The sequence below is a fragment of the Capsella rubella genome, unplaced genomic scaffold (genome assembly GCF_000375325.1).
Source record: "Capsella rubella cultivar Monte Gargano unplaced genomic scaffold, Caprub1_0 scaffold_5, whole genome shotgun sequence".
NCBI classification, from domain to species: Eukaryota; Viridiplantae; Streptophyta; class Magnoliopsida; order Brassicales; family Brassicaceae; genus Capsella; species Capsella rubella.
In genome coordinates, this window is record NW_006238919.1 from 9,659,131 (window position 1) to 9,686,045 (window position 26,915).

General features: G+C 36.0%; 6 protein-coding genes, 2 long non-coding RNA genes and 1 other non-coding gene across 11 annotated transcripts; 3 read left to right on the forward strand and 6 right to left on the reverse strand.

The window, feature by feature from the left end:
* Window positions 1-1,000: 1,000 nt before the first annotated feature.
* Window positions 1,001-1,476, forward strand: LOC17885011. Its single transcript, XR_002834040.1, has 2 exons — window positions 1,001-1,104; window positions 1,213-1,476. It is a non-coding gene; the product is annotated as an uncharacterized LOC17885011 (long non-coding RNA).
* Window positions 1,477-6,512: 5,036 nt separating this feature from the next.
* LOC17885013 (cell division protein FtsZ homolog 2-2, chloroplastic) lies at window positions 6,513-9,856 on the reverse strand. The gene is made up of 8 exons (XM_006290990.2): window positions 9,666-9,856; window positions 8,545-9,233; window positions 8,030-8,329; window positions 7,846-7,936; window positions 7,307-7,431; window positions 7,086-7,178; window positions 6,946-7,011; window positions 6,513-6,848 (listed from the first exon to the last, which is right to left on the reverse strand). Exons 2-8 carry the CDS (start codon window positions 9,160-9,162, stop codon window positions 6,723-6,725), a joined length of 1,419 nt encoding a protein of 472 aa, XP_006291052.1. The 5' UTR covers window positions 9,163-9,233; window positions 9,666-9,856; the 3' UTR covers window positions 6,513-6,722.
* An 888-nt stretch (window positions 9,857-10,744) lies between these two features.
* On the reverse strand, window positions 10,745-11,774 carry LOC17887295 (protein YIPF5 homolog). The gene has a single exon (XM_006290316.2). The coding sequence runs from the start codon at window positions 11,741-11,743 to the stop codon at window positions 10,979-10,981; it is 765 nt and encodes a 254-aa protein (XP_006290378.1). The 5' UTR covers window positions 11,744-11,774; the 3' UTR covers window positions 10,745-10,978.
* A 194-nt stretch (window positions 11,775-11,968) lies between these two features.
* TRNAD-GUC lies at window positions 11,969-12,040 on the forward strand. The gene has a single exon. It is a non-coding gene; the product is annotated as a tRNA-Asp (tRNA).
* Window positions 12,041-14,056: 2,016 nt separating this feature from the next.
* LOC17886328 (protein LITTLE ZIPPER 3) lies at window positions 14,057-15,820 on the reverse strand. Its single transcript, XM_006292052.2, has 3 exons — window positions 15,769-15,820; window positions 15,577-15,643; window positions 14,057-14,683 (listed from the first exon to the last, which is right to left on the reverse strand). Exons 1-3 carry the CDS (start codon window positions 15,804-15,806, stop codon window positions 14,462-14,464), a joined length of 327 nt encoding a protein of 108 aa, XP_006292114.2. The 5' UTR covers window positions 15,807-15,820; the 3' UTR covers window positions 14,057-14,461.
* Window positions 15,821-17,243: 1,423 nt separating this feature from the next.
* On the reverse strand, window positions 17,244-20,297 carry LOC17885003 (probable purple acid phosphatase 20). Of its 2 annotated transcripts, XM_006292420.2 has the most exons (6): window positions 20,023-20,284; window positions 18,642-18,945; window positions 18,325-18,568; window positions 17,887-18,217; window positions 17,715-17,803; window positions 17,244-17,620 (listed from the first exon to the last, which is right to left on the reverse strand). In XM_006292420.2, exons 1-6 carry the CDS (start codon window positions 20,236-20,238, stop codon window positions 17,437-17,439), a joined length of 1,368 nt encoding a protein of 455 aa, XP_006292482.2. In that variant the 5' UTR covers window positions 20,239-20,284; the 3' UTR covers window positions 17,244-17,436. The 2 variants fall into 2 exon arrangements, with proteins under 2 accessions (XP_006292482.2, XP_023638640.1); XM_023782872.1 differs by lacking the exon at window positions 17,244-17,620 and having other exon boundaries at window positions 17,731-17,803; window positions 17,867-18,217; window positions 20,023-20,297.
* An 881-nt stretch (window positions 20,298-21,178) lies between these two features.
* Window positions 21,179-21,788, reverse strand: LOC17886146. Its single transcript, XM_006292019.2, has one exon. It carries the CDS (start codon window positions 21,712-21,714, stop codon window positions 21,379-21,381), a length of 336 nt encoding a protein of 111 aa, XP_006292081.1. The 5' UTR covers window positions 21,715-21,788; the 3' UTR covers window positions 21,179-21,378.
* A 1,199-nt stretch (window positions 21,789-22,987) lies between these two features.
* Window positions 22,988-23,620, reverse strand: LOC111830550. The gene is made up of 2 exons (XR_002833966.1): window positions 23,432-23,620; window positions 22,988-23,309 (listed from the first exon to the last, which is right to left on the reverse strand). It is a non-coding gene; the product is annotated as an uncharacterized LOC111830550 (long non-coding RNA).
* A 1,846-nt stretch (window positions 23,621-25,466) lies between these two features.
* On the forward strand, window positions 25,467-26,821 carry LOC17885155 (zinc finger A20 and AN1 domain-containing stress-associated protein 6). 2 transcript variants are annotated; one of them, XM_006291863.2, is made up of 2 exons: window positions 25,467-25,592; window positions 25,909-26,821. In XM_006291863.2, the coding sequence occupies exon 2, from the start codon at window positions 25,970-25,972 to the stop codon at window positions 26,498-26,500; it is 531 nt and encodes a 176-aa protein (XP_006291925.1). In that variant the 5' UTR covers window positions 25,467-25,592; window positions 25,909-25,969; the 3' UTR covers window positions 26,501-26,821. The 2 variants fall into 2 exon arrangements, with proteins under 2 accessions (XP_006291925.1, XP_006291926.1); XM_006291864.2 differs by lacking the exon at window positions 25,467-25,592 and adding an exon at window positions 25,766-25,808.
* The last annotated feature ends 94 nt before the right edge of the window (window positions 26,822-26,915 follow it).

The window sequence follows — 26,915 nt, forward strand, 5'->3', positions numbered from 1 at the left end:
TTAATTCCGAAGATGTTACATAGCTAATGTTCCTAGCTAACTGCCTTGTTGTACCTGCAAGGCTGCAACAACCAAGTTGAAACAAGAGACCACTTGACCTTGCACTGTGAGGTTAGGACAATCATTCTTCATCTTTGCGGACTTGTCAACTTCACTCTCCTGGATGGCAACACAATCTCCAAGAAGCTCTTATCCGCAGAATTTTAGATTTAACCACACTTTGATCTTATATGGTTCACTCTAAATTTTTGATATTTTCTCTATTCATAACAATAGTTACATACATTCATTTTTAGATGTAAATTAACATGTGAAGTGTAGTATATACATGGAGTGGAGAGTAACCAAAATGGAATTCAAAAGACTCATGAAATATATATTTTTTTCTCTATCCATTTATCCAATTGCAGATACTACAAGGTAAAACTCTTGAGACAAGTGTGACACACAATGAGATACCGGAGTATGTACAAAAACATGGTAGACTTTTGGTTGAAATTTTATATATATTAGTCAACAGAAACTACGTACAAAGGTAACAACAAATAAGGTCACAGGTTTTAAAATAAAAGTCCAAAATAGAGTGCTAAGGGAAAAAAACAAATACATCCTTGCAACTAGCAAGCTCCTTTGCCCCCTTAAGGTTCATGAAGCTACTCTAAAATCCAAAAACGATTTGTTAGGACGTCACATGTTCTGATGTTCAGTATAAGTTTATAACCCTACAGGCTATACAATAGATCTGGAAGACTGAAAACTCCAAAAGTCTTTGCATCCGAAGTTACACAGCTAGGTTCATAAAAATGGAACTTTAGTGTGAAGTGTACAACTTTTTTTTTCCTACAAAACCGCGTCGTTTTCTATAGAAGATAACCTTCAAGTTGACGTAGTTTGACACTTCAAAGACATAATATCCACCATACGTTTGATTTTGTTTGCTTTCTAATCTCTCTCTATATATACATTTGTCGTCGAGACATGAGAGAGTAACAAAAATGGCAATGAAGAAAACAACACTAGCTTTGCTTCTTCTAAGTCTACTTCATATACTTCTATGTCTATCTTTTCATGTTTGCGTCACAGAGGCTCGATTCCGTCACCTAGGTCAATCTCTTCTCATTTCTCAATGAATTTCTCTGTCACATTATAATTTTTAAGTAATCTACTACTAGTTTTCAATAATAACCTGTCTGACTTATGTGTGTTAAAAAGGTGAGGAACGGATGTACACACCCCCATCTCCAGCATGTGGAGGTTCTCCTAGAGCGAGTTTTGATACGCTTATTACAGGGCAAACTAAAAGGGCTTGTAGAAAAAGTCCAAGATCTCGAAGAACTAGACGTCCTCACGTGTAGGTTTGAGATTCAACCAAAGATTTCAAGAGAAGCCCACATGCATCCACCCATGCATTGTTTCGATTCAATCATTGCTTCATTATTACCTTTTTAATCTTTTTCGATAAAAAAAAAAAAAAAATCATGTACTCATGGTACCAAATCATATATATTCATAATAATTATAATAAAACGATTGTTATACGGGTCAAATACTATGTGCATGGTCATCTTGTTTGATCTCTAATATGGTTCTCATTTAATTGTTCTGTTTGTGTTAATCAAACATTCATAATTGCATATGGAACATAAACGTGTGTCCCATAGATAAGATGATGTGACCAAAATGAAAATCAAAGGGATCATGAAATATAATGTTGTATGTACAAAGCAAAGAAATATACGTACTGTTGGTGTAAGCTTGAAGTAAGAGATTACTTGTGCGGGAAGTTATCCTATTCTAACCGAGATATGGAATTAGGAAATATAGTTTAGAAGTTATCTAGACTTGTGATATTTCCTATTTAGATTAGGATAATGATGAAGGTGTTCTTATATATAAGAGTTGCCAAAGTTGTGGTAAACCTTAAGAGAGATTAGAGAGATCTTGAGAGCTTTAGTTTTTGAGTAAGTTTTCTAAAGCATAATAAAGAGAGCAATTCTTTGTTAAATCTCAAGTTCTTAATATTCTTATAAACTAGATTTGGTATCAGAGCTTTGTGTGGTTTCAATGGGTGACATAGTTGTTGCCACAAACAAACCTCGTGATGGTGGAGGAACTTCATCGATCTCATGTCCTATGCTTACAACAACCAATTATACAGTATGGGCCATGAAGATGATGATTACTCTCAAAGTTCACAAGGTATGGGAGATCGTAGAAGCAGAACCCGTTCTCGTCGATGGTGATGAGGTTGATGCCGAGAAGAACAAAGAGAAGAATAATATGGCTATCGCCTTGTTGTTCCAATCAATTCCTGAAACACTTGTTTTACAAGTTGGTGCACTCGATTCAGCAAAGAAGATATGGGATTCAATCAAAACTCGATATGTTGGTGCTGATCGAGTCAAAGAAGCTAGGTTACAAACCTTGATGTCTGACTTTGAACGCCTCAAGATGAAGGACAACGAGAAGGTTGATGATCTTGCTAGTCGACTAGCTGAAATCTCCTCCAAATCTGCTTCCTTGGGTGCAACCATTGAAGAATCCAAATTGGTCAAGAAGTTTCTCAAGTGTCTTCCTCGGAGAAAATACACTCATATAGTTGCAACACTAGAACAAGTGTTAGACCTTAACACTACCAGTCTTGAGGATATTATTGGTAGAATAAAGGCGTATGAAGAACGTATTTACGAGGAGGAAGAGAATCAAGAAGACCAAGGCAAGTTGATGTATGCAAATTCGGACTCTCAATCATATCAAAACCGTGACTCTAATGCTAGCAGAGGACGAGGAGGTGGACGGAACAGAGGACGAGGGCGTGGTGGACGCTACAATGGGGACAGAGACACTTCGAAAGTAACGTGTTACCGCTGCGACAAACTTGGTCATTATGCATCAAGTTGTCCAGATCGTCTCCTTAAGCTGCAAGAAACACAAGAGGATGAGACCAACAACACGGAAGAAGCAGATCAACTTATGGTTCATGAGGTTGTATATTTGAATGAGGAAAATTGCTTACCAAGCAAATATGACACAACCATGAACAATGAGTATGTTTGGTACCTCGACAACGGAGCAAGCAATCACATGACGGGAGATAGGAGATATTTTACTAAACTTGACAATATGATTGCAGGAAAAGTACGCTTTGGAGACGATTCACGCATTGACATCAAAGGAAAGGGTTCGATTGCTTTCATTGACATGAATGGAGAACCGAGGACAATGCCAAACGTTTACTACATCCCGGACTTAAGAAGCAACATTATCAGCTTAGGACAAGCCACAAAATCAGGTTGTGACATTAGAATGAAAGGAGAGTTTCTGACGATGCATGATCACGATGGAAAACTTCTAGTCAAGGCCGAGAGAGCCCGGAATCGATTATACAAAGTTCATATGGCGATAAAAGACAAAGACTATCTCAATCTCACACGGATTAGTGAATCAAATAGATGGCATGCTAGGCTTGGACACGCAAATCTCGACACCATAAGATCCATGTTTCAAAAGGCACTTGTACAAGGAGTCCCACAAGTGCAATTTGAGAAAGAAGTGTGTGGTTCGTGTTTACTTGGCAAACAAGCAAGGCAAGTATTTCCTCAAGCTACGACATTTCGAGCTAACACAATTCTTAAGTTAATACATGGAGATCTTTGCGGTCCTATAACGCCAAGCACGTTTGCTGGAAAGAAGTATATCTTTGTCTTGATCGATGACCACTCTAGGTACTTGTGGACAATCTTGCTAAAGGAGAAAAGTGATGCGTTTGATAAATTCAAAATTTTCAAACACATGGTTGAGCAAGAAACAGGAGTCAGAATCAAAACATTCAGAACAGATAGGGGAGGAGAATTTGTAAGCCAAGAATTCAACACTTTCTGTGATGATAATGGAATCAAAAGACATCTAACTGCTCCTTACACACCACAGCAGAACGGAGTGGTTGAAAGAAGAAATAGAACTATGATGGAGATGACTAGAAGTATGATGAAGCATATGAAACTACCTAACTACTTGTGGGGAGAAGCAGTGAGGCACACAACCTATCTTTTGAATCGCATAACAACACGAGCACTTAAGAATCAAACACCCTATGAAGCATTCAAGAATAAGAAGCCACGAATTGATCATATTCGGATCTTTGGTTGTGTTTGTTATGCAAAGGTGGATAAGCCTCATCTAAAGAAACTGGATGATCGATCAAGAGTTCTCATCCATCTCGGCATAGAACCAGGGTCTAAGGCTTACCGGCTTCTTGATCCACAAGTAAGAAAGGTTGTGGTAAGTAGAGATGTAGTTTTCGATGAAACAAAGGGATGGAACTGGAGATATAGTGATCCCGAAACTGAAGGCTGTGGGAGTTTTAGCCTCAAAATTGGAGAATTTGGAAACCATGGGATAGAGGAAGAAGATCGGGTTACCAAAACAGAACACGAAGGGCAAGAAGAACAAGACGGGCTTGATATGACTCGTGGTGATCAAGAACACAGACTTGAAGAAGAAGAGACTGCTGGGCATGAACACGAGGAAGAAGAAAACATGGCTGGTCATGAGCACGAAGAAGAAGAAGAAGGAGAGTACTATTCAGACCTTGATCTACCTATTGCAATAAGAAAACCAGTAAGACAAATTAACAAGCCTAAATATCTTGATGATTATGCATTGATGATAACGGCCATTGAAGAAAGCGAGATGCTACTGTTAAGTCTGAATAATGAGCCAAGGAATTTTCAAGAAGCAAAGGAAACTAAGGAATGGAGACTTGCTTGTGAAGATGAGATCGAGTCAATCAAGAAGAATCGAACGTGGGATCTTGTTGAATGTCCAAAAGATGTGAAACCAATTGGTTTAAAATGGGTATTCAAGTTGAAAAAGAATTCTGATGGTAGTATCAACAAGCACAAGGCTCGACTCGTGGCAAAAGGATACGTTCAACGCTATGGAATAGATTTCGAAGAAGTGTTCGCTCCTGTTGCACGAATCGAAACTATACGACTTCTTGTCAACTTGGCTGCAACTAATGGCTGGGAAATTCATCATCTTGATGTTAAGACAGCATTCTTGCATGGTGAACTAAAAGAAGTTGTCTATGTTAAGCAGCCTGAGGGTTTTGAAGTAATAGGAGAAGAAGGCAAAGTTTACAAGCTCAACAAAGCTTTGTATGGGTTAAGACAAGCACCGAGAGCTTGGAATAATAAACTTAACCAGATTCTCTTACAGCTCGAGTTCAAGAAGTGCTCAAAAGAACCATCCGTGTATCGCAAGGAAGGGAGAAATGGTCTTCTAATCATTGCCGTGTACGTCGACGACTTATTTGTCACCGGAACTAGTCTTCTAATCATTAACGAGTTTAAGCGAGAGATGTCATTAAAATTCGAGATGAGTGATCTTGGTAAGCTCACATATTATCTTGGAATCGAGGTTGATCAACACGAGCAAGGAATAGTTTTGAATCAACATCGCTATGCTCTTAAGATATTAGAAGATGCAGGGATGACAAGTTGCAATCCGGTTCATACACCAATGGAGTCTGGTCTACAATTGTCTAAGTCTGAGGAAAGAGATGAGATCGATGCCACGACCTATCGAAAGCGAGTTGGTTGCCTTCGATACTTACTTCATACAAGACCCGACTTATCATTTTGTGTTGGAATTTTGAGTAGGTACATGCATAGTCCAAGAGACACTCATGGAGCTGCAATGAAGATGTGCTTAAGATACTTGCGAGGAACAACAACTCTTGGCTTAACATTTAAAAGGTCGATCTCAAGGATTCCAAAGCTAATAGGCTATAGTGACAGTAGCCATAATGTTGATCCCGATGATGGAAGAAGCACGGCTGGTAATATCTTCTATCTTGGGGATAGTCCGATTTCATGGTGTTCACATAAACAAGCTACGGTCGCAATGTCTTCTTGCGAAGCTGAGTTTATGGCTGGGACTGAGGCTGCTCGACAAGCTATTTGGCTTCAAGATTTGCTAAGTGAAGTCACCGGATCATCTAGTGAGAAGGTTGTTCTTTTGATGGATAACAAGTCGGCTATAGCTCTCACTAAAAATCCGGTTTTCCATGGAAGAAGCAAGCATATTCATAGAAGATATCACTTCATAAGGGAGTGTGTGGAGAATGGTCAGATTGAAGTTGAGTATGTTCCCGGAAATGAACAAAAGGCGGACATTCTTACTAAAGCTTTAGGAAGAGACAAGTTCAAACTCATGAGGGCATTCATTGGTGTTGAAGACTTGGTGAAAAATGACTTCAAGCTTAAAGGGGAGATTGTTGGTGTAAGCTTGAAGTAAGAGATTACTTGTGCGGGAAGTTATCCTATTCTAACCGAGATATGGAATTAGGAAATATAGTTTAGGAGTTATCTAGACTTGTGATATTTCCTATTTAGATTAGGATAATGATGAAGGTGTTCTTATATATAAGAGTTGCCAAAGTTGTGGTAAACCTTAAGAGAGATTAGAGAGATCTTGAGAGCTTTAGTTTTTGAGTAAGTTTTCTAAAGCATAATAAAGAGAGCAATTCTTTGTTAAATCTCAAGTTCTTAATATTCTTATAAACTAGACGTACTAGAAAGCAAACTCTTGAAACAAGTGTGACAGAGACCAATATATATATAAATAGCATCTACCAATAAACAGTTCTAACACCTATTAGAGAATCACCAGACAGGCAACTTACTAACCCACGTTCGTATAGAGTGATCAAAGAGGGTCTAGAGGCGAGGATAGCGAGATCGACCTTTCTTCTTCAAGAACTCTGGGATCTCTATGGAACTGCCTTCAGTGAAAGATGAAGAAGGACGTCTTGATATTCCCATTGATGCATCCGCTTGTGTCGCCTGTATTTTCAGAGTCCGGAAATATCATCATCGAATTATTGTAACATTTGATGTAAGAATCGAGTGTGTTGTGTGTTAGAGGGAGACAAGTGAATACCTGAAGTGGCTTCCCTTCCCCTTCTTCTTGGCGTTTGAAACCGGTTGCTATTAGGGTAATACTTATCTGGAAAGACGAAAAAGTTTGGGTATCTCGGAGGTTATATGCTAGATGAAGATCCATGAAAGAAGAATACTTACTTGACCACTATAGGATGGATCTACCACCGCACCAAATATAAGGTTAGCTGTCGGATCAACGAGGTCATAAATCACTTCTGCAGCAGCATTTACCTACAAATCGTTTCCCCAAGAATCAAAATTGAGCATTACAACATAGTAAGGAACACGGGCTTGAAACTTTGTTCTGAAATTTTCTAGTACAGGGCAAGAACTGAAAATGCGGAAAGGGAGAAAGAAACCTCGAACAGTGTTAAGTCGCTTCCGCCGGTTATGTTCCAAACAATTCCAGTGGCTCTTTCAATGCCAATATCTAACAGAGGTGACTGTATCGCGTTTAATGCAGCATCTCTTGCTCGTGTCTTTCCTGCTCGAATAACAGTTTACCATGAAAGAGTAAACATGGATGCAACCAATATCATTGCACCAAAATAGTTCAAGTTTAATATATCACAATGCACATATGATAGAGGTACAAGGACTATCATTTGATGATTTTCAGTATACCAAACATCATTATACTGGTTCCTTTGTCACGGTGAAAGCATACTAAATCTGTAGTCCGATTAATCTACTAAGGAACATCTATAGTACCAATTCACCGTAAACCTTAGCATTTTATATAGTTAACAAACATATGGATATAGCGTCACCTATACTAGTCATGAGATTCTCTAACCTGCCTTCTAACTAAAATTGCCCTTTTGTTACTAAGTAACCCTGCAGCAAATAGAGCCTATCAACCAAAAAGCTTTAAATCTAACGACCACTCTACTATTACCAGTTGCAGTTCCTATTCCCATCAATGAAGAACCTGCATTTGCCATTATAGCCCTCACATCAGCAAAATCCACATTGACCAATCCAGGTATCTGCAATGCAAGGGGAAAATGACAGCTGTTAGACATTTTATAAATTATACAAACAAGGATGCGAAAGGGAACTGATACATTACAATGCCATACCGTAATGATATCAGATATTCCACGGACTCCTTGACGAAGTATATCATCTGCCAGATTAAATGCTTCTGTAACTGGAGTAGACTGAGAGACTGCTGAGAGTAACTTGTCGTTTGGAATAACAATAAGAGTGTCGACATTCTCTCTGAGCGCTGCAATCCCTTCCTGAGCCTGGACTGTTCTTCTCCGTCCCTCAAACGAGAAAGGCGTAGTGACAATACCAACCGTCAAGATACCCATAGCTTTTGCAACCCCTGCAATTATAGGAGCCCCTCCCGTGCCAGTTCCACCACCCATTCCAGCCTATAAAAAGAACAAGAAATTTGGCTAACTATCCTCAGGCAGTGACTTAGAGATCGCTGATGTTACCAGATAAACAGAACCCACCAAAATTTAATATAACATCAGCGATTCTTACCAGTAAAACTTCTCATTATGTAATCTATATTTCCTATAGAAAGATGCATAATCAAAGTTCTCTAACTAAGAAAAACTGAAAGTCATAGTGATAGACATACAGTGACGAAAACCATATCCGAACCATAAAGTGCTTGTTCAATAGCTTCTTTGCTTTCTGTGGCAGCATTCATTCCAATCTCTGGATTTCCTCCAGCACCTAAACCCCTAGTCAACTCTTTTCCAATCTGTAACCTATTGTCTGGGAAAACCGGAGACATTCTCATTGCCTGAATATCGGTATTCACAATCCAAAACTCCACGCCAACCATCTCACTCTCAATCATCCGATTCACAGCGTTTGAGCCACCACCTCCAACGCCGATAACTTTGATACGTGCCTCATTGTAAGTGGTTGGAGTAGATAACTCATCCAGATCCTCAGTAATGGGTCCACTTGTAATTTCTTTTCTTGGATTGAGCATCGATATTTCAGGGTGGAGATTCAAGAAAGAGTCTTGGCTTTGGAAATGGCTAGGACTATGAGAATTCAAAGAGTTCCTGATTGACGAAGACTCGGATTTATGAGCAGCAACAACAAAGCGGTTTCTCTTACTTTCAATCATTCTTAAGCAACCAGCCCTGGCGCCTAGATGATTCTCCGGTAGTACACTCTTTCTAAGAAGAGTGAGAACCCGAGAATCCGGAGGAATCAAACAGGGAGAAACATAAGTTGCCATTTTGAGAGCACAGAACCAACCAATCGTTGTCTAAAACTCCAATATAATGGCCAGTTTATGCTAACAGAGACCTGTTCAAGAGAAAGAACAAAAAGTCAACCATAAGTCCTTCAAGTTAAGTGGTATGCGCATTCTACAATACTATAATCGAAACCCAGTTGCATCTGGATCAAGTTAATAAAAACTAGAGGCTAAGATACTTATAAATGAACATTTAGATTGAGCGATTACAAAGATCAACGAAACGAGTCAATGTCATTCACAACCTCTATATCTAAAACAAAATGTAAACTCAGTAGCATCAATGCTTCAATTATAAGATTTTGGAAGAGCATCAAACTGCTCGAATCAGAAAGATAACAATTTGCGCGCAGTGCTATCACGAAATTGAAGATGGGTAAAATCACAAAATTTTGTAAAACAGAACACGAATACAAAAGCTAAGACATTCGGTAAAACCAGCGGAAGAAACTACATTTAACATGTAAGAAGAGCAAGAGAACCTATGAGTAGTAGCAGGTAGCAGGTAGCAGCAGCAGCTTAAGATTTTCAATTTTGAGAGCTACAAAGAAGGAAAAGATGGAAACGAAATGGAGGGTTTTTGGTGTTTTCTGGAATTGGAATCTCTTTCTCAATCACATAAAAAAGATTATGAATTGATTTTGCTGTAATTTTCTTTTTTGTTTTTTCTTGTTTTCACGTCAATTGATTTTGCTCATTTATAATATAAATCTGTTTCAGTGAAAAAGTTCATCTGCTCTGTTGGCAAGTGAGGAAAACGTTGGCCGACGAGGAAGAGGATGAAGACAAATTAAAAATTTAAGGTTTAGGAGATATGGACCTATAATTCTTTATTAAAGCCCATTTTACTTTTTGGGCCTTATCAAAGATTTTTGCATTTAATGTTTGGCGTAAGTTCGATTTCAAATCGATGTTTCCGGTGAAATTCACAGTTTATGTTGCTATTTTCTCATGTTTTCTAGATTCGTACAACATAACTAGACAAAGTCGAGGGGCTAAATGAAAACAGTTGAAATACATGACTGTCCTTTTTTTTGTCTAATAACCGGACCATGACTGCAACAAGCGACAATCTGAAGTCAGAACTGTTTGTGTTATTTGTCAACGCAGTAGTTATGTTGAAACAATCTCAAGTTGTAAAAGTTAAGACAAAACTTTCTCACAATATCTTCCCTGTAGATTATAAGCATTCGAAATTTTACCTCCATACAATATATTCAAGCCAACACTCCTATCTTTCTCCAATTGCTAAAGAAACTGTGATGATGGTGAAAAGTTTTTTCTCTAATAGCTTATTACCTACAGAACAATGTAAAACCAAACTACTCACTTCCCTCTTGTCACTTGTATATCATCGTAGTCGAAGCAACCTAAGTGCTATAAGTACAATGAAGACATTGTATGACTTTCTACCCAAAACTCAAATGGCCTTTATCTAATCAAAAGCACTATAGGCTCTCTATGTTCGGAAAATCTACACTACAACTGCATCTGTATAACACATGTATGCTCAAATGAGTATCACCAAATCTAATTTAAATAACAATTCATGTCAAGAAGCTTTCATAGAGAACTACAAAAGGATGATGAATAGAGCATAAAAGAGATATAAGAAGAGCATCGAATCATATGACTTAAACCACATCGACAGTAACTTCCTCTAAAGTTATCAAAAAGAACCTTTACAATGTATCAGCTCTATTTCACCACAAACACTTTTAAGATTTCAACATTAAGCTACTCAGTAGTGGCACCGGAGAGATGAACAATCTATCAATATTTCGAAGGCAAGGAATCAAAAGATAACGAGAAGTGAAAACAGAGTATAGATCAAGAAACATGCGTACGAAATCAAACCACGGTGCTCTTCTCCACCGTCAGCAAGAGAGACCACCAGATTAGAGCAAGCTCTAGTAGCCCACATAACAAACGCCGCCGCGAGCACAAACCGAACCGGACCTGCACCTTGTGGCACGAACAATGACACCGCCGACAAAATCACAACGGGAAGCAGAGAGTAACCAACTAAGCTCGTACAAGTATGAAGATTCAGATTCCCATTTCGACCAGCAAGCATATTGAAGACAATGTACAAGAAGATAGAGGAAACAACGACCCAGCCAAGTATAACACCAAACTGAATCTTCCCACCGAGCAATTGAAATAGGCAAAGCGCAAGGTACAAGAAGATCGGACCAGAGAGATCTGAATCCTTGTGAACAGTCTGATTAATCCGAAAGGGATTAAGAATCGATCTAGTCTTCCTCCAGATTTGATCTGGATGAATACCGAGCTCGTCGAGTAAAGGCTCCTCATCTTCAAACGAAGCAGAGCCGCCACCAAAAGACGAAGAAGAAGCGATCGTCCCGCCGAATGGTCCAGCAGGCATTGACGCGGCGGCGGATGCGGCGTCAAACGACATGAATGGGATTGAGGATGAAGCGGAGGAAGGACGTGGTTGTTGGTAAGGAGCTGTCGGAGCTCGGCGTTGTTGGAAATTTGGTCCCGCCGGAGAACCGCCGGGGAAAACAACCGGTGGAACTGGTGGCACCTTTGACATCGTCCTTCCCGAAATGTCAGATCTCGAATTGAAGAAAGAGAGGATTCGAATTCAGTTATAGTGTGTATACAAGTTACTAATAATTTGGGCCGCCTTACAGGCCTTTGTTATAGCCCATTAATTTATGGTTTGTTCCAACAAGTGAATAAACGCATGGATGTAGTTTTTAACTACTGATTATTAATTAAAAGTTATAAAACAACGATTGATTATGCTAGCAACAATGTCGTTGTAGTATAGTGGTAAGTATTCCCGCCTGTCACGCGGGTGACCCGGGTTCGATCCCCGGCAGCGGCGTTTTTTTTTTTTTTTACTTTTCTTAATCTTCCTTACTATTTTAGCTTCGAGAGCCATTTTAGAGAATTTGTATGCTCATAAGTGTATTCAAAGCTGCCTGCCACTTGCCAACAACTAAAGAAAAAAACACAATTGAGATTTGGACTAATAATTTCTTCACTAATCTTTGAAAGTTTTGTTTGGGTTTTGTATTAATTTGTGTTGTTTTGATTTGTACAAACTCACAAGATTTCGTTAATTATGGTTAAGAAGAGTTTACAGTTTTTATCGGAAGAGTGGAGTTAGAGAGGGACACATGCAAAATACATAATTGCATTAATATACACTAGTTGAGGGTCAAAGATATGGTACATCGTCATCGTAACTCTAAGCCTATACCATGCATAATGTCCGATATCATTACCCTGTAGGTAAAAATATAATGAGAAGTGAGGAAATATAATGATTGTAGAAATTGAAAGTACCAGAGAAGTGCATAATTAATACCTGACGTCAGATGATGATGCCTTGCATGGTCTTCGAAAGAGATTTTGGGAGTAATCATAAAACGGACATCTCTAAAACTAAGATTTCAAAGTTGACTTCGAGTTTTCCCTTGTTTTATGAATATATGATATTCGTTTAGGCCAATTGTATCATGATGGTTCTTCTCGGCCTCGATTTTGAATTTTCACACAAACACTTGAGTTCGATGCGACATCTTTCTTGTTTTCCTTGTTCTTTCTGTCTAACACATTCGGATTCGTATCTAAGTTGTGTTAATCTGATGTTTGAATTTCTTGTATTTGTGTAAACTGCCTACTACCACCACCGTTTTGTTGTTTTATCTACAATTAAATTGCAGGTTTTTGCCAAGTTTTTATTGGGGCTTTTATAGTTAAATTTTAATTGTAATTTTAACACATGTATATATCTCTCTTTTACCATTACTTTACCCCATATTTACTCACCTCACCGGTTGACATACATAAACCAATTGCCATTAAAGTACCATGTCTTAGATTAAAGGTAAAGACTCAAACATCATATATATGCTCCAAATTGTCCTGTCCTTAATTTTAATCAAGATTTTATTAATAGTCTTTTATGATAATTTAAGCCATCATAAAAGGGTTTAATTTGAATTAATATATATTATTATTATTATTAAAGAGTTGAAACATTGTTGTGATTGATGTATTAGGGGGGAGTAGGAGGAGAAAAAATAGAAGTCAAATGAGATCAGAACACTCGTAGTTTAGTCTTCATTTTTTTCAAACAAAAAAATGAATAGTCCTTTGACTCGTAAGAAATTTTTAGAGTAGGGGGAGAGTGAGTTACATGATTACGTCACATAGAATCCGAATGAAAAGCACCTTGTCTCATCTCTCTCTCTCTCTCTCTCTCTCTCTCTGCAGCACAGAGCCGCTTGAATTGAATCTCATGTGAGAGACACCCCCCACCTTCACCTTCTGTTCTCTTTTTATTTTGATATTCTAAAACATATTTTGGAAAAGGTAAACTTGTTTATTACATATCAACTTCTTTTGTTCTAACATTTCATACGATCATTTCTTCGTAAAAGATCACAAAATAAGAGAGGAGCCTAAGTTTATAATTCATGTTTAGCTCGATTGCTTAGAGCTATATTCTATTTTGATATTAATATTGTTGGAGATACAATGTTTTACGTACCCATAGATATGTGACCAATGTTATCATACTATCAACAACTTGTTTGAGCCATCATAATTAAAGAAAAATGTTCAGGTGCACATGGCGGAATAATCAAATCATTTCAATTTAGGATGTTAGGATAAAATCATAAAACTTTTCATCACGTGACTTGAACTTGCCTACAACACATTGTAGACTACATTATTATACCACTACTGTTAAATTTGTTTTCTTCCTCGTTTGCTCTAGTATCATTGAAAATTACGTAAACCTAATTTCATTCAAACTTTTCTATTTTGGAAAATGATTTGGTTAAGATTTATCCAATATCGAGTTTTGAATGTTTTCTAGGTTCAAGACTTGAATAACTTGTCCCCATTTTATATAATACATTAACTGATTGATATGCACTTGACAATATATGATAAATAAAGAGAGCAAAGGTGCAAATGTTAGTCCAAGAATCAACCATATCCTAAAGTCCCAAAACCCCACACAAGAAGATCTTTAATTAACATAGAAAATAGAAACAAAAGTGAAAAGAAAAAAAAATATGACTGAGAAGACTAACAGAGAGATACTGTCTTCTTATGTAATAAAACAGAATCTTTCCTTTCATAATAACTTACTACAGTACTACTATTGGATACTAGTTATCTTCTTCCTACATTACACCAAACAAAATAAAAATCCAAAAGGTTGGGTTCTTCTTCTTCTTTTTATCTTTCTACGGATTCCAGATCTTTGCTCTAACGTCTTCTTGATTTAAAATCCAGATTGTCCAGAAGCAGAGGTTGACTTGTTGTCATTGTTTGATCCATTAGTGTTCTTAGTTTTGGAGAGCTTCTGTCTGAGCTGAAACAAAAGCTGTTGATTCTCTTGGTTCAGAAGCTCAGCTTTCTTCCTTAGCCTCTCGTTCTCTTTCATTATGTAGCAGTTCTCTACGTACAGCTTCGAGTTTAGCCTCTCCATTGTTTTGCTTTCTTGCTACAAGAGAAAAACAAAACTAGTGTCAAAATTTGAAAATAATAAAAGGGAAAAAGAGAGTAGTAATAATAATATCAACAATAAAACCAAAGCTTGTGTTATGATTATATATTGTTCATGTTGAATCATTACAACACACATGGGTTGTGCAGCTTCTTCACACGTCGGATGTGAATTACATTAGGAGAAATTATTTGTCGCATTTATTTCGTTTTCATCCTAAAAATGTGAATTTTTATTTTATTTTTGTCTTCTTTTTATGAAATCAATGATCAAAGAGAGGGAGAAAAACATGATTATAAATTTGTATGGAGGATAAAAAAGATAAAGCTAAGAAAGAAAAGATCAAAAGAAAAAAAAACAAGTAATCATGATGATATGCAGTAATTATAAATGTTTTAACCTCTATGGACAGAGAGAGTAATGATTATATTTGAAACGCTAGAAAAAAACAGAGTAAGCAACAAAACAAAGATGATGATCGTAGAGATACAAACTACTATATAATAGAAAGAAAAAAAAATCAAACAATTTGTTTATTTTCTTTCGGTTGCCTCTCTATCTCAAAGAAAAGGATAAAGATTAAAACTTTCCATCACTGAGGAAAATTTGAAAGATAAAAAAAAAAAAGAGTCTCACGTAATTAAAGAAAAAGAAATAATGGGTTTGTCTTCACGTTAGCTAGTTGTACGTGTAACGTTACTACACAAGTATAATCTTAACGTATGAACGCAAAAACAATATAAGCACGAGAACGAACACAGAAACAGAGAGAACGAAACAGAGCATGTTGATAAGAACAAGAACCCAACTTGGGTATGTGAACTCATCACGTAAAGCTTCTAGAAAGACACTAAAAGAAAGAGAAAGATGAAGATGAAGAAAGGTTATACCTTTTGGGAAGGAGTGTTGAGTTGAGAAGCAGGGTTAACGAAGAAGAGAGAGAGAGAGAGAGAGACGCTACGTTGTGTGTGTGTGTGAGTGGAAGGTAGAGGGACAAAGAGAACAAAGTGAGACACTGTCTGTTATATAGATCCCCAAAAGCTAAAGAGAGAGAGGAGAGGAGAGAAAGAACCTTCTCTCACCTGACACAACAATCATGCATTGTGTTGTGTTTATGCATATATGGCGGCCGCGAGAAGAGAGAGGATAAAAGAGATTTGTGTGCATATTGCGTCATGTGAATGATGATGATTTATTAAAGACAAAGAAGTTAAAAAAAAAAAAAAAAAAAAAAAGGAGTTTCTTGCTTGGCTTGCTCTTCTTTCGAAATTGATCTTTAAGTAGCTAGGGATACATTTGTAATTTCCGGAAAGATCCCCCAACACAACACAACTCAACACAACCCACTTCTTGGCTCTTCATCGTATACATCCTCCAAACAGAAGATTCGTCTAGTAGTTAAGACCGGAGGGTACTTTGGTAACAACAACCATGAGAAGGGTGATAAATGTCATTGTGTTAGGATTATGAGACGGGCTACGTTATAGTCGTAGAAGAAGTCTAAGAGGAAAAGAAAAAAAAAAAAGATTCGCAATGATGGTAAAGATTGGTTCGAACCATCATCCTTCATGATTTCAATTTCAACCGTTTTGGACCATTTTTAAATGCTCTCTTTCTTCTTCTTGTTTCCCGGTTTGCTCAATATTGGTTTACTCTATCTTACACTCCACCATTATTATGTTTTTAGATTTGGTGTTTCGTCTACAAACAAAATTTATATTTTCCTTTGTGTGAATCATTCGTGTTATATAACGGAATTTGAAAATGCATTCCTTATTTAGGTAAAGATTGATATAATTATTATGGGATAAAAAAGAAAAGAAATAATGAATTGAAGAAGAGTGTTTGGACTTTGGAGCCGTAGAACCTACAAAAAGATAATCATTGATCATAAGTGTTGTAGAACGTGAAACATTTATCAACAGTGCATCCGTTTCGTAACTCGTTTTTTTGTCCATAATTTGCCAAAAGGATGGTCGAATTTTCACGTTTATTGGAAAATAAAAAAAACTACTTTAGGTTGTGTATATGTCTTGTACGTAGCTTCTTTAAAAAAAAACTTTCTTTCACAGAATAAATTTGAGGAATTGTGTGTGTATTAAAAAAATATGATTTTGTAAATATGTCGATTTGTAGAAGTTAAACAAAACTGAAACACAATTAGTATTAAGTTGGTGTGTCTTGAAATGGAACTAAAGAGAGTGGGTGCACTTGCTTACTACACCAAATGCAATGATTTTTCAAGTAAGGAGTTTCATTTCTTGTTGGTCTGTGCAATGCCGTTTATGCCCCCTTCCTCATTGTTTTGGTCTACTATTGAAACAAGTTGTGCATCAAATCCATGTTTGGCTATTCGATTTGGTTTCCGGTTTATTTATAAAATGACACAAAATAATTTAGGAATATATTTGGTTTGCAGATTGATTTTGGTTTAGGTTCTATAATATGGTCGGACCATTTTCATAGACCAAACGGACACAAAAGATATATCGTTAATGTTATTTGTTTATTTGTTTTACGGGGTAAAAGATCATTCATATTAGACTGCATGCAAACATTATCATTGCACATCTAAACTTTTAAACGTTAACGTTAAATACATTAATTTTTCTTTTTCTTTTTTGTTGTTGTCGATACTCAATACCATATAAGCAATTTAGCATATTCGATTCTACATCGACATTTAACATATATAGTCTGGCACACATATATCCTAACAACATGATTCAATAACACGAACCAGAGAAGGTCTAAATATGACATGATGGATTGGCTAAGAAACTGGTTAACCAGACCGAATCCTTTTCGACGGACACATCATCGTCGTTCCTCTGCCATTCCCAATGTGCATGAGTCGCATTCTCGACAACCAATTGACCATGCCCGAAACTTGCTTCTCTGAACAATGACATTTCGGGATTTGGATCTCTATACCTATAATTTTTATATAAAACATCATCAAATCATTAATTTTTAATATCACGACCGTTAAAAATAAAATAAGAAGCTAATTTCGCAAACATCTTACTTGGTAGCAAGGCCTTCTAGATTGCCACCATCCCCAATGTTAATATAAACTGGACCACATTTGTCGAGCTTATCTTGGTACACTCGATTCTGTCAAGGTAAATCCACAATTAGTACTATATCCAAAATAAAATACAATTCTTAAATAAAAACGAAACCAATTTAAGACTTACGAAACGCTCGTAAGCATGAACGTGACCGGCAAAAACCAAATCGACTCGTGCTTTATAAAGAAGAGTTTCCATAGATTCTTTCATCTGCACACTCTCTTTCTCTCCTTGGTGAGCTTCGTTGGTGTTGTACCAAGGAGCGTGCACCACAGCCATCAACCACGGTGTGGTCTTACGGTCTATTTTTTTAAGATCACTTTCTAACCATTGGTACTGCTCCGAGCCAGGCTCAAAATCTGTGTATGACCCCAACATGATAATGTGGACTCCATAAACGTTGAAGGAATAGTACAAATTCGAGGTTGATCCACTTTCTTCAAATGGCATGCGCCACCTGGTACATGTTGTATACACACAAAAAATATCGAAAATTAGCAATAACTCAAAAAGAAGACAGTAAGTAGATTTGGTTGTTGATTATATGGATTGAAATAATAATACCTCTGGTTATAGGCAGTGAAGGGTTCATGGTGTAAGATAGGTATTTTTTCGACTTCGTGGTTTCCCTGAGTGACCATCCAAGGTCTTTGGCTCGCAAGTGGCTGCACCAAGCGACCAAAAGTGTCCCATATTGGTTGGTACATGTTAGCGTACGATAGATCACCAGGCAAGATGAACACGTCGTGATCCCATTTCGATACATGTTCCAATGTTGATTTAGTCCAATCAGTTGTCCCAAGGTCACCTAATTCATTTTTAATCAAGATTATCAACAGACAACCGAAAGAGTTTATTTGAGCGAAGAAACGTGTTATTACCGGACACGGCGAATTTGATGGGGAATTGAGAGGGAGGGGTCCTGAAACTGAACTCTTGAGTTGAACCTGGGCGTCCACATTTGTAATAGTAAACTGTATTGGGCTTTAATGGACCTATAACCACTTCATTAATTTGGCCGGATCGGTAAATCATCAAGTAGTGGTACGACGACGACGTTCCATTAGCCAAGCCTTCGTATTTTCCGGAGGCTGTGCCATAAACAACACTCGGGAATGGTATGATTGGGTCTTTTGTTATCCATGATATCCTCATTTTATCTGGCCCAACCAGAGATATATGCACCTGAAATTTTATATTTGTTAGTTAACACCACGAATTCAATAGTAAACCAATTTAGCAAAAGTTTTTAAAATGTAAACAAAAACATTAGATACAAACAAAAGAATAAAGGTAAAAATTAGGAAAGTAATAAAGCGTACAAGCAAAACCGATGAGTGACGAAAGGATCTTAACAAACAGAAGACAAAGTTGGTGAATTTGACGTGCTTTCATAGAACATATGTTAACATGTAAAAACGTCACATGGCACTTAGGTGAGGATCTCTGAATAATTTTTTTTTACATGTAAAAATATCCCCTCTAGATGATATAATGGGATATATCATTATTCATTAAAGTACAGCCCTATCTCAAATAAAATAAAATTTATAGAGGTCTTTTACATGTTTACATGTGTTAATTTGAGTTAGGGGTGTTTATGATATACTATCACATATCATTATCTAGAGGGGATGTTTCCTAAGCACAATTATTATTAGCTATATGCCAAGGGTTAAGTATAAATATATGGGTAATTAATGTAATTAATTATGTCAAGATTTTATTTTTATTTTTATGGAAGTGTGAAAATGCATGTCTTCAAAATGTCACCATACTTTTTTATTTTTGACACCCTCAAGGCCTCAAAATGTCTCCATTCAACGTTTTGTAATTAATAAAAGCTAAACAGTGCCCGTTTCAAATAACATGTGTGTACAGTTGTATATTGGTGTAAAATCACCCCTAATTATGGCAATTGCCATATGCTTCTGTGAAACAACATTGTAACACGAATAAGAAATTTAACAGATCTACTAACAATTATTCATTTATTCTTATGAAATTTGATCTTGAAAGAAATATCAGAAAATTATAAGGAAATACTATAGTTTCCAATACTTATGCCGAAGGTTCAAGGTTTTGTTAATATCCATGCTTATGTTTTGAAAAACTCACAGCTATCAAAAGTGTGAACGACATAAAGTCTTGAGACTTAGCTTGCCGTAACTAAATCCTAGTTTGATAACGATTTTACATAAATGATATATAGAATCCAATTTGTAAATAATACAAGAAAATAAAGATTTGAATGAAAATTACCTGTTCGGGGAACGTAGGATCATCTTCGTTTGTAGGATGGATCACTATATTTTTCCGAGTTCCCGGCCGATCATAAGACAAGACATTTCCGGCCAAAACTATAAGCACTATGGCTACTAAACCCCAAACCTTCACCATTCTAACGATGCCGGGGGAGAGATATAGAGAGAGGTAGGTCGAAGAAGAAACAAGAATAGAACAAGAATGAACGGACATGGTGTTATATAGTAATCTTTTTTCTTTCTTTTTCCGTTTTGGAATTTTTTAAAAAGTTGGGAAATGTATTTGACCAAAAAAAACTACTAGTAATTAAGAGGAAAAAAAAGTGTGCAAGCAATTGCAGATAATGCGAAAAGTCATATACATTTTCAAAACATACATGCATATAATTATGTATCCTTTGGGAGGATATCTAAAACTTTTTTTAACATTGGCACAAATGTAAAATTGATCTTTATATACATAATAAGTCATGTGTTCAAAAACCAAAGCTAGGAGATAGGTGTCTTGCTAGATTATGTAATCAAACAATGCTTTCCCTCTTATAACAAATGATTTCTTAATAGATTGTCTTTGAACTAAAAAAAAAAAAGAAGAGAGAAGAAAATAAATTTATTTTATCATATCCTGAAAATACGATGTCACAACATTTATTCCAATATATTTAAAATTATTCATTATTCTCTTAACTTGGTAAAATATAACAAATAATTAATAACTTTAAAAATAAGTAGATTTTCATATACACATATCACAAATCATATACAAAATATACACCAACCATAAATGAGTCTTATTAACACCTAGTATAGTATTATTTAATATTTGAATTATAATTAGCATATTTTTGCTTTGGAATTGTTTATGACGACTAAAATGGAGTACGTCATATATTTCCTCTACTCCATTAAATGAAATTATAGATTTATCATTTTTACAACTAATCCTCCAATAACATATGACGTAATAATATGCTTTGGGATAATCATCACATCTACATTTTCGGGGTTAAAATGTGAAATTTATTAATAGTCAGAAAACACACTATATAAAACGTTAGAAATTTGAAACATGGCTATGTCGTAACAAAGAGAGAAACAGAGTGGTACAGAGGAAAGAGCTTAGATAGTCAGAAAACACTTCTAAATTTCGGAGATGGGAAATCTAATATTATTAGTTATGAAAAGAAAAGATCGATACTATGAATTTTTTGGCTTCATTAGTAAATTTCGCCATCCACCAAAATTTTGTTATTTGGCTTCTTTTTTGTGTGTGTGTTTGATTCCAAAATAACAATCATATGTTACACAATTAACAATATAAGATTTATACATCAAGAAACATCATCACTTGAGATTAAAATGTAGGAGTGATTCTAATGAGAAGACCAGGGAAAAGATCATCGTGGTCATGTATATGAGGATTCCCTTCAACGATGTAAGGGTCTCCACACTTCTCACTTATCGTCTGCAACGTCTCTCCTTCTTTCACCTCATATATCTCATCGCATGCTGGCCGTCGATCAGAATATCCGGCGATCATCATCGTCGTCGTCGGCTGTTGTTTCTGCACGATCGCCGTTGAACCCTCCTCTGCTACGTGACAGAAGTTCATCAGCAGCATCATGGACGCAAACACAGCGCAGTACCAAGAGATCTTCTCTGCTACTACCATGGAAGAACTCTTACCCATTAATTCTGAAACTAAACCCTTAAGCTAGGGATCGTTTGTTTCTAAGAGAAAAATTTGGTGACTATACGAGAAGGGTTTTGTGTATATGTATTGGATTTGTGTATGGGATTAAGTTTGGTTATAAAAGATGATGTTGTTGGAGTTGGTGTGAATATTGGCGGGAGTTGAAACAGTTGATAGTTAATGTTTTAGGTTCTTTTTTGTGTTAGGTCAGTTGTCTTTGAATCCTTGCCATTCATCTTTTATATTACTAGACGTATACTCAAGTTTTTTAAGTTTAGATAATTAAGTTGACCAAATAAAATGGTTGTAAATCCTAATCCAATGACTAAACACCCGATTAAGAATAAGATTATTGCAAAGGCTTAGATTTATTAGAGAATCTATTATATGTGTTTGTTTTTTTTTTGTTCTTTTACATTACAATGTGATTTTCTTAAGTGTTGCTTCCTTCGAATCAACTACTATTAGCTAAAGATCACACATATGCCACACATGTTGCCCATATGGCCATAGCTCAATAAGGATAAAAGTAAGGCACGTGTTGCTAAGTAGCTTCTTTGGGCAATACTATATAGTATTTGATGTTATGTGTTGTGTAGTTTAATCTTATAGAATAAAAATATAGAAAGGATAAGATAGTGAGAGTGCAATGTACTATTGTGGGATAAAGAGCAAGGCTGGACTTCCATTTTGGTTCCTCTTCCAGCCTGTTCTTTACAATTCTCTTTATCTTTTTACACACATTTTTTGTATTTTCCCTAATTAACATTAAAATTATGCTTTAATAAAGTACAATTAACATCACTAAGAAACCTAATTACTTCTAATAATATATTCGGTACAAGAGCATACAAAAATTGAGACATGTTTCTAGAGTACCTGCAGATGTAGAAGTCCATTTGTTTATATAGAACTCGTTCTGACAAGTTTAAGAACTGTTCTTTCTTCTTCTTTTTTTTTTTGATAACAAAGAACTGTTCTTAAACTAAGTTGAAATTACATATTGCCAATGCCTACTACACATGTTGATTATACTATTTTTAATATCGACCGGCTCGTTTATTTTTTACTCGTCATGGTCTGTATGTCTTCGTGTCACGCCTCCACTTGCCCGTCACTCGTTTCTTTAGCCCTGGGCGTTCGGTTTAATCGGTTTATTCGGGTCGGGTTATTCGGTTATAGAGAAATTCGGTTTCTGAAAAATTTCACCGAATAGACCCGAATTAAATTTCGGTTCGGGTCGGTTCGGAAGTCGGGTTATTTGGGTCGGTTATTGGCAAAATATTAAATTCCGAAATTGAACCGAATTTTTTTTTCTTCGGTTTATTCGGTTTTAATTTCGGTTTGCATATTTACAAAAGAAAATTTTAATCTATTACAGATCTAAATCTTATAAAAAGCTCACTACAAATATAATAAAAAGCCCAACGACAATTAAAAAAAAGCCCAGCCCAATAAAATCTTAGGGTTTTCACAGAGATCCGAGCTGCCGCTTTGCGTCTCCGGTGATAGTGACGAAAATCTCCGACCGTCCTAGTTCAGCTTCAAGTGATGTGGCGTTGGATGAGAAAGATAAGTTTCACATATTCTCACTAAAACAAGGAAGAAAACATCTAAATCGGTCAAAATAATTACAAAGTCTAAGATCTACAATTCAAAAACATGAGGCTATGAAAAAAACAAGTAATACCAATAATTAAATTTGAAGACAAACCTCATGTAGGTAGTTACATCGAAAACGGACTGAGTTGAGGGAGACTTTCGGGTGTAGTTACCACTGTTAAGTGTAGATCAAAGCTTATGATTTAGAATAAACAAAAAAAATATAAAGAGAGCATGAGGAGAAAGATGAAAACGAAAAATATCAAATTGTAAAAGAGATTAGATGGAAGAAGAAGGATCGTGATGGAGAGAGGAGGCGTTTTTTTTTTTTAAGGATTGAGTTAATGAATTAGATCTAGGGTTTTAAGCTTTTATATCATATTGCACTTAACCGAATAAACCGATCGGTAATCGGATACCGAACCGAGAAAACCGAACTCCGAAATCTGAAATTAATTTTGCCGATCGGTTTATCACGCTTCTTTCTTTCACTGCCGAAAACCGAATGTTTCGGGTTAATCGGTTCGGTTTAATCGGGTTATACCGAATGCCCAGCGCTGCGTTTCTTCCTTTATCGTTGCTTCACTTATCGTCACTCGTTTCTCTTTTTGTTTATATAGTTGCAATCCTTTTAGTAATATACGTGCATGTTCATTATTTGCCATTCTACTTTTCTTACGATTTACAACTTTTCTAGTAACATCTCCTTTATTATTGATTAAACTTAAGATGATCGACAACAAAAAAAATTAGGATGAAAATCGTGCTTAAACTTGCTCTTTAATTACGACCAAAAAAAAAAAAAAAAAAAAAACTTGCTCTTTATGTGGTAGCTTCTTCAAAAAGGAGCTCTACCATCTAAGATTGAAAACAAAAGAAAATTCTAGTATCCAATATCCATAAGATTTACCATAAGAGATCACTTTTCTCATAATTCAAATAAATTAAATAAGCTTACAAGCGACACTTACTACTAAAAGTCTAAAACGGTAGTTAGTATAAATTACAATTGTTTTACCTTGATTATCTAATATATATTTTAATTTTTGTAGTTTGATCGTATTAAACTACGAATCAAAAAATTTTAAGATTTAAGTTGAGAATATAATAGTGTACATGCAATTAAAACATGCATCTTAAAAAAAGTTTAACAACTAAACCAATTACTAATGTGTATATGTTGAAGTTTTGTCGAAACGAATGTTTTGTAGTTATTTGCAACTAAAACATGCATCTTCATATATAAAAATGTTAAAAAACCAGTGGCTCTCATCTTATGCATAAGCATAACAAATGGGGGTGCTTGCTTCACCTAATGGAAAAGAAAATGATATTTTTTTTAAGTTAAAAGTCTGAAGGACAAATTATTGTTCCCCTACTAATAAACATACTTAACAATATCTTTTAAGTGATACTTTAATCATAAAACCAAACCCAATCAACCTATTTTGCGTACATCATTTCCCCACTTTCAAAGTATCAAAATTGATCATTACTATTAGATAGATTTTAATAATTCATCTCACACACATGATGATGATCAAAACTCAAAAGATTACATGAACCGTCCAAATATAGTTCCCAATTGGAAAAAATCTTAACAGAGACGACTCAAGTGGGTAAGATTATAATAAATCCCAAGTTGACAAAAGAGAAAAATCTCTCAAGTGGTTCTTCTTACAAGGAAGGAGGTATCAAACACGTTATGACTTTTTTTTTTTTTTTTTTTTTTGGTAAAACTCTCACACGGTCCGAAGTTTGACCCCATATATATAATTGAGTTTTCTTTTTTTCTGGTAGGGAAAAGAGCATTAATTTTTATTTTGTTAGAAAATGAAAAACCAACCCATATAATTAAAACAAATAATACTATATGTGAATCAATAAATTAAAAGAAAAAAAGAAAAAGGTGACACCACCATGACGACATTTTAAAATCAATCAAGAATTATGATCGTCGCAATAGTGCAATTTCATTACGTGTACATATGCAATTAGTTAACAACCACTAATTAGATTATAGTTCCAAACTTACATTTTAAATAAATAAATAATTAGAAAAAACTGAAAATTAAAAAAATATAAAAAAACCGTTAAATAAATTTTGAGCTATTTGAGCTTGCGTCGTCGTCGTCTCTCGTATTCGCCGCTGTTTCCTTCTCTCTCTCTCTCTCTCCTCAACGCTCTGTTTATATCTTTTTATTTTTCTCTTCCCAAAATTCCATAATCATCGATCACTGAGTCTTCTCTCTTCTTCCTTCTCTCAAGAACAGGTAAAACTCTCTCTCTCTCTCTCTCTCTCCTCTTCTCCTTCTTTTTCTCTCCTCTCTCTCTCTCTCTCTTCCCTGTAATCTGTTTCTCTCTCTTTACTAAACTTTTACATTTCTTGTTTTCATTTCTGCTTCTTTCTCTTTTTGGTTGCCGAGAGAAAAAGAAAAGGAAAAAAAAAACAGAGGAAGCTTCTTTTTCTTTCTCGGTGACCAGAATCGGTTCGTTTTGTTTTTTTTGTTTGTTCTTGTTTTCTAAATTTGTTTACCTTATAATTTAATCAATCTTATGTTTTGTTCTTGTGTTTTGTCTCTTTTACAGATTTGTCAACGAGCTATATAAGCTTGATCCGTAAAAATCTCACAAGATCTATATATCTCTAATGGCGGAAGAGCATGGATGTCAAACACCAGAAAGCAACCGTCTCTGTGTTAACAACTGTGGCTTCCTCGGCAGCTCCTCCACCATGAATCTTTGTTCAAACTGCTACGGCGATCTCTGCCTCAAACAACAACAACAATCATCCTCCTCCTCCTCCATCATCTCCACCGTCGACTCTTCTTCCTCTCTCTCCGTTTCTCCTCCTTCGTCGTCGTCATCATCGGAAGAGATCGCCTCCGTCTCTTCTTCTCCGACTCCGATCATCCCTCTTCTCCTTCATACTCCCTCACCCAAGCTTGAGAAAAAGCCGCCGCAGACGACGACGACGGAGCAGCAAAAGCCGAATCGGTGCACGACTTGTAGGAAACGGGTCGGGTTAACCGGATTCAAGTGCCGGTGCGGTACGATGTTCTGCGGTGCTCATAGGTACCCGGAGATACACGGATGCACTTACGATTTCAAATCGGCTGGTCGTGAAGAGATCGCTAAAGCGAATCCTTTGGTTAAAGCAGCCAAGCTTCAGAAGATTTGATCTCATCCGTTCGATGCGTTGACTTTTCTCCTCCGGTCTTAATCCAAGTTTCTACGCCTTTACGCGTATGGTGGTTTGGTTCCCTCCCGAGAAATTTACGGATGTGATTTGATCTCAGCCGTTCGATCATATCAATGGGTTTATAATTATTGTAAAACATTTTTATGTATTTTTTTTAAATGTCAAAAGGGACACGTGTCATGTTGTTTTAGGATGGAGACGCTTTCGCTTTCCTCTTCATCATCATCGTCCTTAATTTAAAAAAAAAAAAAAAATCTCAGAAAGAAATAAGATTATTCGCGTTGGCTTTATTTTATTTTATTTTATTTGTGTGGCTTTTTACGTGTACAAAGTTTTTTTTAATCCAGAAAAACCATAAAAAATTTAGATGGGTCTTCAAATTTATTTTTATACA